Source organism: Bombyx mandarina, chromosome 05 (assembly GCF_030267445.1).
Source record: "Bombyx mandarina strain Sakado chromosome 05, ASM3026744v2".
Taxonomy (NCBI): Eukaryota; Metazoa; Arthropoda; class Insecta; order Lepidoptera; family Bombycidae; genus Bombyx; species Bombyx mandarina.
Window position 1 is genome coordinate 13,029,312 of NC_143212.1, and position 18,976 is coordinate 13,048,287.

General features: G+C 36.0%; 1 protein-coding gene across 2 annotated transcripts; it reads left to right on the top strand.

Annotated features, from left to right (window-relative positions):
• The first annotated feature begins 1,956 nt into the window (after positions 1 to 1,956).
• On the top strand, positions 1,957 to 12,793 carry LOC114246257 (protein rolling stone). Of its 2 annotated transcripts, XM_089727857.1 has the most exons (5): positions 2,207 to 2,344; positions 2,442 to 2,719; positions 8,152 to 8,262; positions 8,497 to 8,686; positions 11,597 to 12,793. In XM_089727857.1, the coding sequence occupies exons 2-5, from the start codon at positions 2,548 to 2,550 to the stop codon at positions 11,802 to 11,804; spliced, it is 681 nt and encodes a 226-aa protein (XP_089583983.1). In that variant the 5' UTR covers positions 2,207 to 2,344; positions 2,442 to 2,547; the 3' UTR covers positions 11,805 to 12,793. The 2 variants fall into 2 exon arrangements, with proteins under 2 accessions (XP_028034515.1, XP_089583983.1); XM_028178714.2 differs by having other exon boundaries at positions 1,957 to 2,719.
• Positions 12,794 to 18,976: the final 6,183 nt, after the last annotated feature.

Here is an 18,976-nt window from a genome sequence, read left to right on the forward strand (position 1 = left end):
GAGGCCACAAAGGGTTCGGTCCCCAGCCCATAAAAAAAGCCGCGCTGGTAATTTTGTGCTCACAATTCCGGATTAAAAACGCCTTGTATCTTATATTGGCAATAGCAATTTCCATCTTCGACTACCACATAATAATAACACAAAAAATTTCCTGATATAGCTCTATATATATATCAGTTCAGTGATAAGACAATGTAAGCTGATTAGTCATCCATTCCGGTGTGAAGGATGGGACAGCCGTTATAATATTCATTTGAGACTTCGACTTCATGTCTCAAGGTGGGTTGTAACCTTCACGTTGCGATGTCTTCCCATACTTTCTTTTTTCTTTTTTAATTTGTTGTAAAGGTGGAACAAAACATTTACAAAAGTGTTTAATTACACCAAAGCTCGTATCAACAACTACTGTACTAACCAAAAAACCTGAAAATCAAACAGAGGAGAAGAGGTACTGATCTGTTGTATCAACAAATTACACCCGATCATTTGGATCCAAACTAGGAATCCCTGTACAACTTACTTATATACTTTTAAACCTATATTTATATGTTTGTGTTTAATAGAAATATGATGATGATGATGATGATTCATCCGACCGATTTCGGCCATGGCGACCACTTTGACTCCTATCCGTCGATTTGGCGCTCGTGCGCTATATTATATATTAGTATATAGAATATATATAATATATAGAAATATATTAGTCACTTTAGTATATGTATATTGTTTTAATAACCTAAAAGTACCTACATGTTATTATCCGCAACACGCTTCGTCAGATTACAGAAATAGAGAGTTATCAGCAACATGCTTCGTCAAAAAGTACAATACTTACTTTCAGCTACAAGCGTCGTCATAGGTAAACAAAAGTAAAAAAAAGTAAAGTAAAAAAAAAGTATATTAAACACTCAGACAAAGAATCAAAAAACCTTTTCGTCCCGCGTATATCTACTTATCTCAAGTGGGAATAACCAACGACCCTTGGTCCGGCAGTCAGGGTCACTAACAACTACGCTACCGAGCTATTCACAATATAAATAACATTTTTAGTGATGTATATAGTATACATGAGAGTATATGAGAATTATTTCCGAAAGCAAAACGAACTGTTTAACTTAATTAATTATTAAATATCCCTTTCAGCCCACTGAATTTTTCGCCGAATCTTCTCAGTATGTCGCGATCCCGATCTGGTGGTAGATTCAGCCAAGAGCTACTCTTGCTAGGGTCAGTGTTAACAGCTATCTCAGAATGAGCCCGTGAGTTTACCTACCGGTCCGTGAGTAGTTAGTATACCCCCTTAGATTATTAACGATTAGGTAGAGACAAAAACCTCCCTTTAGATTACAGATTTTCCGAAACAGCACATATTTTCCTCTTCCTTTAAAATATGTTATCTTCGGCTTGCTTCTTCTTCTTTGTCGTTTCCTCATTACTGAGGGTCGTGACCACCTTGTTCCAGTTTTTGCACCAGCTTCCTCCAATGTTGCCTGCATTCGGCCTGCTTAATCGGCTTTAGGAACTCCCTAAAATATAAATATTGGTTTTAACATATATCAAGAATCCTCCGATCTTTTCAAATAAATAAGTACCTAAATCTGTTCAAAGTCAAAATGTGGGTTTATTTATGTTACTTATCTGATTAAAAATTCCGCGAAAACACGCGGTCTCTGGAAAACCCCACCACAAAACTATTTAAACTACTGCATTTTAAACTTTTTCCTTCATTGTAGTTGCTAGATTACCAAACTTGTTCGTTCCCGCATGCATTAACAATATAACAATACCAACGGTCTGGAACTAACGGCTCGTTCCCACGTGATATTATTATCAATCAAATTTACTTATTTTTGTTCGATATTTAAAAAACATTCAAGGAACTAATGACATAATTATGACAGGTATTTCGACATAAAAACTCGAACGATTACATAAGTGAGAGTCGGATTAGTTTGCGCAAGTTCAATGCGAAGTGTTGCAGAATAGCACGAAGCGTTCGATGCAACGGCCGCAGCGCTGTGTCCGTCGCAAGAGTCGATCAGAAGCGCACCTCGCACAGAATCAACTTTGTTATTTTAACTGCCATTTTAAATAAAACAATGGAACGTACGCAAAAAAGAAACAGTGCTGTGATTGTTTAACTTAATTTGAAGGTGGACTTGTAGCTCAAAACGTACTTTTTCAGTCACGTATTAAACTCATAAACAATAAATGTTATATGAATATATTTAAACTTAAATAATACATAGAGTTGGCAGAATAGAATAGTGATCGATAAAATTCTCAGCTGATAACAGTTCAGCCCTTCTGACTTAGTGTTCCGCGGCACGTTTCGAGGCATTTGGTACCTATTTATCTGTTCTTATCTGAGATTCGATAGACATTCGTATTCTTAAGATGGAGTGAATCAGTGCAGTGATCAAAATGGTGAAATTTTATAGGAAAAGTATCACGCACTCGGACTTGTGGGTGACTTCGCATGATAAACTGAGTGATTTCTACGCGTCGTCATGGCAACCTGGAGAAGCACCAGTCCCTCTGTTGGTCATGAGGTTGATACTAGCAAGTGCGGCTCTGGGGATCCTGGTGTGGTCGGTGACCGTATCCCCCACGCCCACATGGCTGGTATTCCTCACTAACTGGGGCCTTGTATTAGTAGCGATGACCACACTGAATGGCCTAGTTTTGTCATGTATCGCTCTATGCAGAAAGAACATGGGTAAGCTAAAATTTCTAAACCCTTAACGTAATTAAATGTATTTATGTTGCAAAGCGATAAAAAAATATAGGTACTTTTACTCAGAAAGTTGATGTCAATAGAAGTCCAAACAAATCAAACAAAAAACCGAGGTTAATTGAAAAGTGTTTGTTTCTGTCTGTCAAAAATTTCTGTCTACATCATTGTGAGATTATTGACGCCAGTTCTTTACGACGAATAATTAAATACATTTATGACATCGATTACTGTTAATAGCCTGAAAGATTGATTAGATACCTACACCAATGTTTGTGTTTTATTAAACAGGTATACTGGCCTTCACGCCCTTATCGGACTGGGAGGCCGGGGCCGTATCCCCATGTCCTCGTATAATCGTGTGGTTAATATTTTTATAATCAACGTTTAATTAAGCTGCTAGGTACAGTTATCTACACCATGTTTGGATAATCCTAATGTTGCCATTTGCATGTGTTTATGTAGGGTGTAGGGGAAACAATCCAGATTCCAAAACGGTGTTATTATTAAATATCAAAACTAAATTAAATGGTGACGAAAATTAAACCAAATAAGATCCCTGAGTAACAATGAAATATTAACAATATTAAAAGAGCAACGCGCCCTACCTAGGCAGGAAATTAAAAAAAAGCGAGGAAGGAAAATAATCAAATATAAACTACCATTTATTTTTCCTGTTATAAAAATAATATCAGTTAAAAATTAACAATAATATAAACGTTTTATTGTGGTATTTATTCAATGATATGGCAATAAGTCAGGTGTTATTGCCGTTGCTATTTGCTTTAAATAATAGTTACTGATAGTTTATTGTACCTATCTTGTTTTGTATTTAATAGATTACATCGATTGAATCCAATCTAAGTTCTTATTTTTCAAACATCTACATTCAAATTGTGAGATTTTATAGTAAAGTCAATTCTATCTGCTTCTTTTAATTCTTATACACATATCCTCGTCGAACCCGTCGCTTGCGACGAAGGGCTCGACGAGCGAATTAACCCATAGACACAGCCCACTGAGTTTCTCGCCGGATCTTCTCAGTGGGTCGCGTTTCCGATCCGGTGGTAGATTCTGCGAAGCACTGCTCTTGCTAGGGTCAGTGTTAGCAACACTCCGGTTTGAGCCCCGCGAGCTCACCTACACACGTTAGGGTGAAGCTGAAATAGCCACTCAAAGCTATCAGCATAGATAGGAAAAAAAAATACACATAGTATTACAAAGTATTAAACAGACTTTGGTCCAGTGTCGAGCACTGCAGGATTCTTCCTTATAAATTAATGGGTAGCAATAGTTTTTCATCGAATTAATTTTTAGTTACCACTAAAGTTAGTAAGGGAAACAAAGATTTGACAGTATTTATTTAAATAAACAGTTAATATGGCTTAGTTTTAGAACGCATCCAAGGCATAGTAATAAATTCATCGTGCTTTTGGAAATTGCGCTTATTTGACGCTAGTAACTATGGAGGAAACATTAAATCTATTGGTATAGTGGTGGTATCTGCGCTGTGCGCGGAATGCCTCAACATGCCCCCGGCCTATATACCTTGGATGAGAGAGAACCTCATCAGGTTCGGGCGCGGGTTTTACAGCTACAGCAATAGGGAGTTTTGATCGGTTTAATTCTCGGTTATGACGCTCGCATCCCCTCATTTTAATATGGTGGAATTATAGATATAGGCTTTGACGACAGCTACCAGCTAGGTTAAGAGTGGCATTAATGGTGACCACGATGAAAGGCTTATCGTGTCGCTGTTGCTAACTATTTTTTATTGGTTTTACTTAAATGGTTACCTGATCCCATAAAAATCACGGCGTGCATGCAGTTCGCCTTGAGACATGAGATCTAAGTCTGAATCGTATAGCATAACCTCTATCCTACCACGAACCCACAACTGCTTCGCAACAGAAATGGGCAGGAGTTTTATATTAGTAAGTACTAACACCAATACAAAACTATACATGAAATATAAAGTACGAGTATTTAATAAAAAATAAGAATATAGTATAGTAGAATAATAGAATATTGTGGAATATATGTGGCCTCCGAACGGTGGGCGGCAAGGAGTGGATGAGGAGAGCCGTAGACCGGGCTCAGTGATGTGGATTGGGAGAGGCATATGTCCAGCAGTGGACGACTGTGGGCTGTTGATAATGATGATGATTGATGTAGAATATAGAATAAAAGTAAAAATATAGTAAAAAAACCTTCATCTTAATAATAACATACAATGAGAGACAAACCATCGCTTAAATACGTTGCTGGCATGTGCCTTCGTGAATAATTACCTATTTTGAATACGTGTGTAATTCTACATTTACATCCGCCGGTTACAAGTATGTTTTTAGTTACTGTTGAAACGTGTAACGTGTACCAATTTATCAAAATCGCTGACTTCCTTCACGACGCTATGGTTATTAATAACAAAAAAAATATATTTTGTTTTTACGAGAATGTCAAACATGTCTACAAAAGCGAAAGGTTCCAATTGATATCAAATCAAATCAAATCAAATCAAAAAAGTTTTATTCAACATAAATGAAAGTACATACTTGTTGAACGTCAAAAGAATTACCGCCAATTCACAAGAATTAGCCTCCGTCCTGAGAAGAATTGGCAAGAAACTCAGCGGGCATGTTTTTTTTTTTTTTTTAATATTAGATTTTTATTTTTATTTTAAATATTTTTTTTAAATATTCATATTACAATAAGTAATTATAACATACTTATGATACTACAAAAAAATCAAACGATAATGTCACAATAACCTAGTTCTAGTTCTGTAGAATTATTTATTTTTGAATGTTGCAGTGCAATCTTAAAATATTGGTACGTAATTAGCACACTGTAAATGATGTCACCGGTAATAAAAATCATAATACCATTAGTGCTGGATTATTGTTGCGAACATACATATTTGCACAAATGTTACTAGCTCACCTGCAAACTGCAACTAGCGAAGTAGTGTTTGTTAGTTCATTACATGGAATTAATATACATTATAATTTTATTTTATTTTGATTTCTGCCTCAAGGCGAGGTACTAGTTCAAACCTAATCGTTGGTCGTGAACTTTATTAGGTAAATAGTTGCAATTTTTTTATGTGAACATTCATGATATACTCATATTAATTAAAACTACTTTTATGCTTTAATTTCGAGATTTTTTATTATCATTTTATAGTTGCTGACTTATCGAATACTTTAGTTTTCATGGTCGCGATCTGAATCGAAACGTCGCGTCGTGAAACTTGTTTTAATTATGTCTAAGACTTACGAAAACAAAAGAAAATACTAGTTTTAAATACTTCTAAAACATCGCAATACTTTACGATAAATCTAAAATCTGTACTAGCTACACACGAAATTACGAACAAATGTAGGTTAAGTTTCTTCCCAGTTCACTATGTAAAGACGGCTTGACAAGACATTACATCAAAGTTGCTCAATTTACGCCAGACCTATGGTGTGCTTTATTTGTAAACACGGACTGATGTAACGTGCATTTATTGCAACAACATAGAATCTAGTATGTGATGTAATGATTTATATTTTTGTAATCATGAGACGTACGATAGAAATTGCTAAAATATTTTTAAAAGTGATTTTAAAAGGGCATACTGAAAAAAATATGCGCCATAAAATTTACGTCGTAACCAACAATATAGGAAAAGAAATGGGAAGATATTTTTTCCAACAAATAAATTATTTATTGATCAAAGAATTACGCGAGGTACCGTGTCAACTTTCACAAGCTCAAAGCTTCTATAGTCATTTAATTACTAGCTGTAATCACAGCTTAACCGATGGTTATAAAACTTTGATATAAAATTCTTCAAGCATTCTCAGCAATTCATTTTTATATAAAATATATAGATTGCTGTTTAAAATTAAATAGGCAAGATAAGTATTCGACAACAGTAATATTGAAATAATAACGATATATTATTACGTCACAGGAAGCCCTCTCAGGTGAGAACCTTCAACAAATATTACCATATTTCTGGGTATAGAGCTATTTATAGCCGTTGTAGTCCCATGTTGTTTTTGATGACAACGTCTCAGCGTGTCAACGGCCTGTCTTTGTAGCGCTTGCCTTTCCATGTCCTTCCATGGTCTATCAATATAATTGTTGAGACATACTAAACCTCTGTTGTTGATCTATTTTAATTTTGCAGTACAGATTAGACCACCCATATTCGGTAAATTTATTTTACTTACAAAAAAGCTATCACTATGAAAATTACATAGATTTTTACGAAATTTAATCACGACATTGCCCTCAAAATTATTCAATGAATACCTACCTGACCTAGTAGGGTACTGAAGCGTCAACTCAAAAAAACTAAACCTTTTTATGAAATTGACTTAATAATAAACTTTTTAATAAGGTTACACTAAATTGAATTTAAAAAACACGTGATAACTTGCAGATTCAATTATATTCAACGACTACCAGTTCCTAAGAAAATAGCTCTGACAAAAATCTACGATACACAGTGAGGAGGAACAACCATGACTTCACACACAGCGATATGTTATAATAAATTTTCTAATTAATTAATATATATCTCAATCTATTTCATTTATAATGACACAAACACAAAACAAACAGTGCTCACGAATAATTGAACACAATTGTATAGAAAGGGTGCACAGAGAATTCAAATGCTCGTTAAGCTGCAGATAATGTAGTTTTTTGCGTAATGTCCTCACATTATAATATAAATAAGATTTTCTAAAGAAATCATCCACAATTATTCGTAGGATTATAACGTAGAAATGTAAGTTCTACAAATGCATTACAACAAAATGAAATCACCGCAGGCAGAAATAGCCACCACAGTCCTTCTTTCATTCGTAACATTGAATTTCGACACTTTTGCATACATACATAATATATATTTATGATAATTCTCAATCGAAACTTTTGGCCAAACAGCTGTATATTTAGCAGCAGCTATATATTTAATAAAAATAAAACATTAAGATTAGCGTCCTCCCTGATTCATTTTAATTAAATATTTACGTAATGTAGTCGTATACAAGAATGATTAAAAAAAACCTATCATAAAACTTATTGATTTAATGAAAAACACTTTTATTCAAGTGCCAATAATTCCGATGAACAGGTGACAAAAAACAAGTTATTTTTCTGATCACTGAACCTGACAGTATTCTTAACAAAAGTCAACCCATTACACAGAAAATATAATTTCTTAACTCCAGCTCCGAGACAAGCTATACATAATATCTAAAACATTAGATGACTGTATTGGTTTAAAAACAAACAACTACTAATTTATTCAAGCAGACAGTTGTAGTGTTGCAACTCCTCATATCTATTCTAGTCTTTGTATGATCCTTCGTAGTAAGAACTCTGGAAAAAGGAAAACTGATGGATCTGGTTTGCAGATGGGGATGGACTACCGTGGTTCGTGAGCACGTATTGGTTCCTATTCAACGTGTCTGTGACCATCGCCATCATGATCACTGCACTCTACTGGATACTTATTTATGATCCAGGTAAGGATGTTATTGAAAGTGCCCAATTCATTAAACACTTCTATGATTTAATCTTGCGTTCTATCTGAACATAAAATTATAGAAATAGTTCTGGCTTGAAAATTCTATAATCTCAAATTATGCTTTGGAGTATTTATTTTGGTTTGATTAAATTTCGCACTTACTGTGACTGACCAGTGATCTTTTGTGTCCCTAAGTACTTAAAGAACGTAAAAAAAAACTTGTCTTCGTCAGAACCTGAGGACCCGGAGTCACATGATTTGTGGCTGGATATCGGAACACATGCAGTAAACTCCTTGATTATGTTAGCTGAGCTATTGGCGACGAGGACGCCGATACGATTCCTGCATCTATACCAGCCCTTAGGAATGGGCTTGTGTTACGCGGCCTTCTCAGCCATATACTATGTTGCTGGAGGCACTGTGTAAGTATTAAATTCTAATATAAATTACAATTATTTTTTATTGTAAAAATCCGACCAGAATGCAGTTATCACGGCGCAACGGGATACTTTATTATACAATAAAACCAGAGAACTCGAAAATATAATTAAAAGTTATTTTAACTGATCGACGACTGATTGGTCAGTCCATTACCATGATGACTATAGATTAATCGACTTTTTTCCCTACCTATTCGCTAGCAGCATAAGGGGATATTCCAGCACGAACCGCGCGAACGGCATTATTTGACAATTCGGAAATGATATAATGAAAACAAATTTATTTTTAATAAGGTCCTAAAATTTTTCGACGAGAAATACAATCGTCACCACGAAAATTATAAAGTATTCGTAACGTAAAAGTACTTTTGATTATAATTACGACTCGCGAACATCAAAGAAAACACTAGAAGTTCGGTGCATCTCATGTGACTCCATTCAAATTTCATTATGATATTATTATTATTATTTTTTTTTTTATTGCTTAGATGGGTGGACGAGCTCACAGCCCACCTGATGTTAAGTGGTTACTGGAGCCCATAGACATCTACAACGTAGACGCGCCACCCACCTTGAGATACAAGTTCTAAAGTCTCAGTATAGTTACAACGGCTACCCCACCCTTCAAACCGAAACGCATTACTGCCAAACGCATTATGACCAGTCTTACTTAATAATGCATATTTAATTAACTTCCACCACATTAATATTTTTATTTTGTTGAAATCGATCTTCTTTTTTGTTAATATTTTGTATTTAAACTATGTATCTAATACGTATTTACGAATGACATTCACGATGAACAAAGCTCGTGAAACGTACGTAAAAGCTCGTAAATATGTAATCTGCAATCACGATGTAGGGGTGGGCGGCTTTACAATATGCCTGTGTGTACGCATGAATCGATACCACCGTGTTATCAGTTTTTGCCACGAAGCAATCATGTGTTTCGATTTAAAACTAATCTTGCCATAATTCAGACTACAACCACGTTTTCAAGGTGGGCGCAGTTTTAGTATAATCTATATCAACTCTAATAATTTCCGACTACAACAATGAAAAAAAACAATATATACCAAATATACCAAGTTTTTATACAAAGGTATGACGATATTCCTTTTTTTTTATTTACAATATATTTCTAGGTTTTTTAAAGTAATATTAAAAACAATACTTTTTTTATGGTGTATTTAGATCGGATCACAGACATAATTCACGCTTTATCAACATAGATATGATTTATCGTCATAATAATACCATCCATTACTTAACGCTTTTCCACAGTTGTAAATAAAAGATAATATGGTTGTGCTTATAATGTATTCATTATAAGCACGACAATAGATACAGTTTATAACAATTCGATAAGTCCTTAATGCGGCTTACCGCTCGAGTTGACTAACACTCTGACGATGGTCACGAGGGGACCCGAAAAAGTTGAGGTTGCGTGGCACGCTGTCGTGACTCTAGCCCATTGGTACCTAGATGAGTCAGCGCGTCGGTATCTGCGGTCCGTGGTACAGTTCGCGTTTCTGTCGTCATTGTAGTCGCCGGACATACTGTAAGAAAGAAACCGGGTCGCAGTGCTTCGCGTTCCGACCCTGTAGGTTTGACCCAGCAGGGTATCTCGGAACACCAGCGGCATCGCCCGGGCGGCCTGACGCAGTACCGTGGAGACCGGTGTCGTTGGTCGCGGCCGATCGCCTCGACGACTCGGACGGATGGCGCCGCGATTTTGATTATAGTGTTACCCCCACCTACTCTGCCCGGGCTCTAACCCCGTCCCGATTTATTGAGAGTGCAAAGGGAATAGTTTGTTCGGTAGGACCTTAAAAATATCCTTGGATCTACAGTCTGCAAAGTGTCAAGTCCCACATTCCCCGCGTGCCTCTAGGCGCCGTACAATGAAATTCGACCCCTACCCCAAGACGGTTATACTTCTTTTCCGTATGGAGTCGCAGTTTTTTTTATTGCCCTAGTATGCAGACGAGCATACGGCCCACCAGATGGTGAGTGGATACCGTCGCTCATGGACATTAGCAATGCCAGGGGCAAAGCTAAGCCACTGCCTACCGCTGTTAACCGCTGGCAGCCTCGAGGGGCTATTCCAGCTATGCACGGTATGATCGATGAGATCACGGGGCTCAACCTGGAAAACTTGTTAATACTAGCCCTAATCAGTGCTTCTAATCTCTTCTACCACCGGATCGGAGTCGCGACCCACTGAGAAAATCCAGTGAGAAACAGCGTGGGTTAGGTTACAATACGACCGATGTATCTTGGCAAGTCCGTCCTTGTACACGTCGAACCCTTCGTTCAACAAGAATAATACCAATTCGCGCGGGTTAAGGCAATCACGCAATCGGTCGGAAATTATATAAATATACATATAAAGTTTACTGGTTTGATCTTAACACACGATTTTATTCCTTTGTCCTAGATCCATGTGCAATTATTATTTTAAGGAAATTGTACCTCTACCTTAAGGTCCATGATATTTTCGCACGACTGTAAATACCTTAATTCGAAGAATTACATCATGAATCATACACCTTTCAAACATTGACGTTGAGTAACAATCTGATTCGTAGCGGTATCCACTTTAGGATAATAATATTATGTTTCCTCATCATACTGTTATAGACACACGCAAGTTAGATTTTTGCTATTATAGAAAAATGTCTTTCAAAATTCGTTTTACGAACCTAACAACAATAAACTTTCACATGCAACGTCATTTATGTTTACTTCCATAATGCTTCCATATGATTTTTTTTGTAATTACAGACGCTTGTTTCACATTCACTTGGTGGATAGAATTTTATGGTACCTGCCACTTTATAGTTAAATGAAAAAATATTGTATTCGATTTATTAATTTTTTGTTTTTCAGAAACGGTTTCCCATATATCTACGAAGTTTTAGATTGGCGACAAGCGAAGCGAGCAGGCGCCATCGTAGGTGGAGCTGCAGCCGGTGTCATCATCATCTACGCGTTTCTGTGGGGGCTCGCTCTCTGTCGGGACAAGATCTCTACCTCACTCATACGCACCACAAGCCACGATTTAGCTCCCGTACCGCCCGATCGACATATGGCATAAGACAACCTATATCCTAACTGAGAACAAATTCGTAAATAATATATTTAATAAGTGTTTTAAAGTGTGGCCATTCCTGTGTAGTTGGTTAAGAGCATAATTATTATGTGTTTCATTTTCTATTGGTAGAGTTTCTGCAAAAGCTCCTTTATGATAATATTATCGTTGTTCTGTGTCAACAACACATCGGTGTTTGTGTTAATTTATTAAATAAATTGTCTGAAGGTACTATTGATGTGAAACATCTATAGCCGCACGTAAAACCGATTTCTGGCGTGACGACGCTATATGATGGTATATATATACAGTCTATATGCAGTAGTGTGTACGGTGTGGCGACGCGTCGCCATGCGCAATCGACTGTGCGATTCTCTCTGTGTTTTACTTGAAAACAAATAATTTTTTCGTAATATTTTATTTTATCATTATGACATATTTAGTTCCTATCACAATCTGTTCTTTTCTGCATATTACTTTTACAAAATAATGTTGATGTTTCACATCTGCCAGGCGTCCCGTGCCGGCTCACATTTTTATTAATATGTACAAGTCCTTATTATTTATTCTATGGAGAAAATTAAAGCTACTTTACTATTCGAACTATAACAGAAGCCAGTCGATGTTTAAAATATTCAGAGAACTATTGAATATATTGAGACTATTGGTTGTTACGTTTGTACGAAAGCTCGTATACACTATATGAATAATATTTTAAATACCGACATAAATGAAGGCTTATAGACATTTAATTTAGAATAATTAAAACGTAATAAATGAAAAAGGAAATTAGACGTCACTTGTGTGCAAACAAAAAAAACCTTCCTACAGTTTTTTTATACTAAAATTGTACAGCGAAGACAGGTTGTCTCTTCCTAATTACACACACACATTGTAAAAAATGAGAAACATTGATATTTATCTTTGTAAATATTTGCGAAGTTTCAAAATAGTGTGGTAGGTATTGTAAATAAAAAAATTAAATTGTAATAAAAGCTATTTTAATACACTGAAAAAATAATAATTTATAATCTACCTTGATTGAAAAATATGAGTTCGCGTCTCTGGTCTTCTTGTACTACCAATACTTACCCATCATTGGTCGGCAGTTGGATACTCACTTTATAACCGTTCCACAAATTCCTGTCCTGATTTTCCAATCGGCTTCATTCTACAATATCCTGAGATGAACACTACGGCCTAAAAACTGGACCATTGGTCAGGTTTAAGAGCCAAAAGACAACTTTCTGTATACGTAATCTAAAGTTTGGATAACTTCAAGATAATAAAATAGATCGTTCGTGACCTAGAAAATTGTTCTAAACATTCGAAACAAATTAATGTAATAATTAAATAGACGCAAGCTTATCCCTACAAAATTGAAATGGAGCTAAAAAATTCGAACTATCTACTGGGTGCAGACAGCATTTTGAGCCCACACTAATTGATATCGCTTTTTACGTTTCTAGAGATATACAGCCGAGGACAGCCGCTATTCTCATTTCTGATGGAATTGAGACTTCGATGTCACAAGGTCTCATTAACTTTACGATGCTTATGGGCAGGGCCGCGCTGCTCCTGTGTTCGAAGTGTGCGGTGCACACAGGCGCCCAGACAATAAGGGCGCCGCGCCGCCACCGAAATTATTTACACTTACACAACCATAAATTCTTTGTAGTGGAGTATCCATAGGTAAAATAGCCACAACATTTAACTTGTAAATAACAAAATATATAATGCATTTATATTACAAGCATCCCAAAATTTACTTCAAAACTAAGTCAAAATTAACAAATAATTAAAAACATATATTGAAAAATGAAGATTCGTAAAAATAGGAGGCGCTTCATGGGTTTCGCACACAGACGCTGCCGGGGGTCGGCGCGGCCCTGCTTATGGGATCCGGTAACCGACGACATCGGCCCGTCTGTCCATCTTAGCTAAAAATAAGTAAACCAAAGCATGCGATTCCGTTATATAAATGCTTGAGCAGACGTTTGTTACACTGCAGTGCAAAAACAATAGAAGCTTTATCAATAAGTCAGACTTTTATGTAGTCAATAATCACCGACTTCGTGATATATCCTCTTCTCCAAAATGGCTTTCCTTACGCTCGGAATAACTCTAGAAACCGTGCTTTGTAAGATCATCGGCGTCATCATACCCCTCGTCTACTGCTCAACGCAGGCTTCTTCCTGAACCCAATCTTTAAGACTCTTCTTACAAATCTTACATTATACTTATATAATTCACGAATACGCATATGGTACGCATATGGTACGCATATGGCAATAACAACTGGAATTTTAGTTTAAAAGGATTGTCAATTTTAATAAAACTAGTTTTGAGAAAACATTTATTACGTAATATGTGGCTACATTCGCATTAAACACAAAGCAAACAATTAAAATTATTAAAATTAACAACTACATAATTTTGATATGTGATTTATATTAAATTTGACTTAGTATTGTGTACACTGTGGACGTGTTACACTCTTTTCACTATATCTAACTTTTTTAGCTAAACAAAACGTCAACATCCAAAAACAATAATCATTATTTTATATAAAAATAATATTAATTCCGAAATACATTTATCATTCAAGTATACAATTTCAACAAAACGATTTCATGATCATAATTTGGACAACAGTCTCAAAAAATAAATCATTTTATAACCTATCTTACATACCTATCCAAAAATATATCTTTACTTAAAAACGTTTGTTAATTTCTAGACACGTTTAGCCGTGAAATTATTACACTGACACCCAATGGGAACACACCTGAAATATGTAGTGAGGTTGTTTATACCAAAAATGTAAGCCGCAATCCAAATTTAAATATTTAGATGTGATTTTCAATCGTGAAATAAAAGTTGAACAAATTTGAAACAATTGAATAACATATTTAATTTATATAATTGCTCATATGTTTAACGTGTCTTAATCCTATGCTCGCGGATAATGGCAAAAACGGTTTTCTTTATTATTTTAATATACATATAGTAGCAACGGTAAATTATATTCCTTTGGACGGTAGAATATTATGTCCGCAAGCCGAATAGTGCTGAAAAAATATTTCGATTACTAAACTTTCAATATAATATGTATACCTCTATTTTATTTTCCCTCAAGTTTCGTTGTCACATCTGTGGTTGTCTCATTGTCTCGTTTTGTTACGTCTGACTTTTTATGTCTTTTGTAAATAAATGTATTATTATTATTATTATTACACCTAAATCAAAAACATGTAATCTTGAAGTAAAAATAGTAGTGCTTGTCATTAAAAATGTCGACGCACTAAGCTATAAGTTGTGCCTAAGTTTAAGAAATATTTAATTAGGCCGTCGTTTATAGTATCACCATGGATGTTTAGCACAGAGAATTAGATCCGAATCGGATAGTGCTAATCAAAATAGATCGTTTTTTTGTGGTCTCTACATACTGAAAATGTTTATATTATGCTCGATTTTGTACCCGATGAATGAAAATGACCAAAATGTGGTGGGACGACGAATTTCACAGATTTCGACCTATCAGCGTCATACCGTGAAATTATTATTCGAAATAAAATTTTCTTATTATTATAAAAAGTAGCTAAATTGAATTTTAAATTATTTATTTTGCTATCTAATTATTTTTTATGTCAGCTAATCGAAAATCTTTTATATTTTGCTTTAAGGGGTCTCGTTTTCGCGAGCCAGTTTTGTTAAGATAATAACTTTACTTATCACCACACGGTCACTTCAAAAAGAGGTAGCCATTGAGCATTCACTAAGGAATCGTTCGAAAACATTTATCGTAACACAGGTTACCTATTCAAAAAAAATTCTAATAACGTCACATTCAATTTAAGATCTTATCAATAATTTCACATTACATGCAATCTTATACTGTATCGAGTTACATATTAACAAACATTATCACAAACATTCTAAATTAATTTAATTTTTTTAGTAGATCTTACTGTCTAAAAGGCATCTAAGAGATCATAACTTATATTAATTAATAAATTTAAAAATACGACACGTCTCTCTGAAGTTAAACTTTTCAAGATCATTATTATGATATCTACTTGTTTCTCATTTAAATGTTATTTGCTAGAGTTGAATTATCGTTTCGATTTTCTTATGCCCCATGAACTGTTTTAAGTACTGTAAGTAAAAAAATCATTAAAATGGCGAAAAGATTGTTACATATTATCTGTGTTTATTTATTTTGGTATTTTATATATAGCAAATGTCTAAATAATTAGGGACCACACCAAAATACCTTCGTATTGTTCATTAGGAATCTGTTTTAAAATTAAAATACGCTATTTCTATAGAATTATATTATTTTTATAAGTTAGGTCACTGGTAGCATTTTTTAGATATATTTCTGACTCAATAAAATGGATAAATTTAGTAATATATCATTTAATACACTGTGTGAGATTACGTTTATGTACTTTTAATTTGACGAAAGTTCGACGAAAAGCTCTGTTTTGTTCTTGACAATCCGACCAAAATTTAAAGAGTATTTTTTTAGCTCTGTGTCAGTTTCAATAAAGGCTTATAATGAGGCAAAGACAGTCGAAGTTCAAACCTTGGAAACACCCATTTCAAGACGTACGCCGAAAATGAACATGCACAATGTTATTACTGATCTACGCTACTATAATAGTCTCCAGTGGCGGCTGAAATGCGAATGTTTCATGAATGAGCGGTACTGAATCCTTAAATCAGTGTTAATGCATTTGACGTTAAAATTTCACAATATAGCGCGCCCATCCCTATTGTTATCCCTCGTGGGACTCTGAAGCCTCGTACGGACTTTGCGTTCCAAGGAACGCGTACCCAAGCTACGCGTATAAAAAGGTACGCGTACCCGTTTATAAACCAACACGAGTCAACTACGCGTAAACGGTGCGAGCCGAAAGAACCCAGTGCACTGAGTGCACGCCCGACCCTTGTGTAATGCTGACCAAGAAGAGATCGGCTACGGCGTTTGCCGCGTTTTTATATATTTGTTCCATAAGATTAAAAAATTATATCACGATCGACAGCAATATGGAAACAGACTTATGCACGATTTAAGTCATGAAACTGAAAATTCAGCAATTAATTTTACTAGAATGTCTGTGTCTTTCACAGAAATCTTCATTTTTGTTGAAATATCTCTCCACACATCTTCCATAATGATGTATTTCTATAATCCAACGATTTCGTATTTAATAATAATGATTTTGATTCATACAACTGAATTCGTTTTATAGAGGTTTCATTATCAAAACACGGGAACGCGTGGCTTGCCATTGTGCCGTCCAAATAGCGCGTGACAACTTCTTTGACTCGCGACTAAATACCGACTGCGAATGGATCGCCGCGAGCCTGGCTCGCGGGGTACGTGTACTGCGAATGTATAGGTACGCGTAGCAACTCGTCCGGATTGTGCGTTCCAGGGTACGCGTAACCAAGCTACGCGTACCCTGGAACGCAAAGTCCGTACGAGGCTTGAGGGGGGTGGACACGGGCGGTGCCGGTGTAGACGCCGACGGTGGGCCACCGTGCTTTCTTTAGTAAGTTACTATGAGTCTACTAGCATTAGTGTTTTAAATTAGCTACCTATCTTGTAGTTAATATTAAGTTCTTTATTCACACATCAATAAACTATACCTTCTACTGTTATAGTTTTTAATTCGTTATAAGCGGCGTCCCAACTAGTCGTCTCGTATCCAGTGTAAGCAGTGTAACTAAGTATACTTAGTTCATTCCTACGGCAAATGTGCTAGCAGATACTACCACGAAAATACGTACGGACGCTAACGTGAGTGACATTCAGTCCAGCTCGGAAGATGAATCCGCGATACCTTCGCCATTTTTTTGGGATTTTTTTGTTGCATAGATGGGTGGACGATCTGGTGTTAAGTGGTTACCGGAACCCATAGACATATATTACACAACGTAAATGCCGCCACCCATCTTGAGATATGAGTTCTAAGGTCTCAGTATTGTTACAACGGCTGCCCCAAACTTCAAACCGAAACGCATCACTGCTTCACGGCCAAAATAGGCAGGGTGATGGTACCTACTCGTGCGGACTCACAAAAGGTCCTACCACCAGTAAAATCTTATGTCTGGGGACCAGTTGACCTCATTCCTTGCCGCCTTTGCGTAAACTCAGGCTTAGTAAAGGCTTAGGCAATGTAGGTCGCTCTTCGATGGTCAGAGCCGAGACTCTGAAACCATAGAAGCATTCATCGACGCAGTGGAAATTTTTAAAGAGTGCGCGTCGTTCAGCTATGCATTACGTAGTCTGCCCATGCTGGACGGCGAGGCTACAATTTGGTGCACAGGGGTCTGGATTGAAGTGTCCTCGTGGCCCAATGCCGTCAAGAGACTTAAGAGTCTGTATGGTATTCCACATCTAGCCTACAAGATTTACAGTAACATATTCGCTGTCGAAAAGAACGAAGAGCTTGCTGATATATTTTGTACCGTAGGTTACACCGTACTTGCTCAAGCTCGCAGACATCATCCCGATAGCCAAGGAGAACTTTGAACATCATCAGGACGCTCGCATGGCATATACTGATTAAAGTCGTTCATCTCCTGAGGAGTATTTAGGTGACTTGGTATTAATGAGGACCCATGTTCTTAATAACGCCGCAAAGTCAGGGTCGGTACGCGTTAATTGTGACGTTTGACCAGATAAGAGGTCCTCATTTGATCAGAAGGAGGAGTGTATATAACGCGCCATCCCTATTGTTATCCTTCGTTTTTTAATTAGTTATTATTAGTCTAGTGAAGATGTGTTCAATTGTATTTTCGATTGGCTACCTATCTTGTAGTTAATATTAAGTTCGTTGTTGACACATCAATAAACTATATCCTCTACTGTTATATTTTTAATTCGTTATAATAATAAGCGTTAACATTGGTATATATTTTCATTTCAAGTATTCAGATGCACAAATCGCGCCAACTTGCCGTTACGAAACATTTCGCTTAAGTAGAATTACTTCCTAGAAAGTTCTAAATTACTAATAAATATTCAAACGCTTTTATGCCGTTTTCACTGTGTACGGTTTTAAGCGTGTTAAAATACTTACTAAATCGAACACATTTCTTCAAAAGTTCTACTGAACTAGAAAATTAAGTACTAGGTATATACATATATATTTTTAGTACCT

What these genes read in the sequence shown, in the direction of transcription:
- LOC114246257 (XM_028178714.2), top strand. Translation starts at nt 2,425, where the DNA reads ATGGTGAAATTTTATAGGAAAAGTATCACGCACTCGGACTTGTGGGTG. An exon ending in TCTATGCAGAAAGAACATGG is followed by an intron (nt 2,720 to 8,151) that starts GTAAGCTAAAAT and finishes TCTGGTTTGCAG; the next exon opens with ATGGGGATGGACTACCGTGG. An exon ending in GATACTTATTTATGATCCAG is followed by an intron (nt 8,263 to 8,496) that starts GTAAGGATGTTA and finishes TGTCTTCGTCAG; the next exon opens with AACCTGAGGACCCGGAGTCA.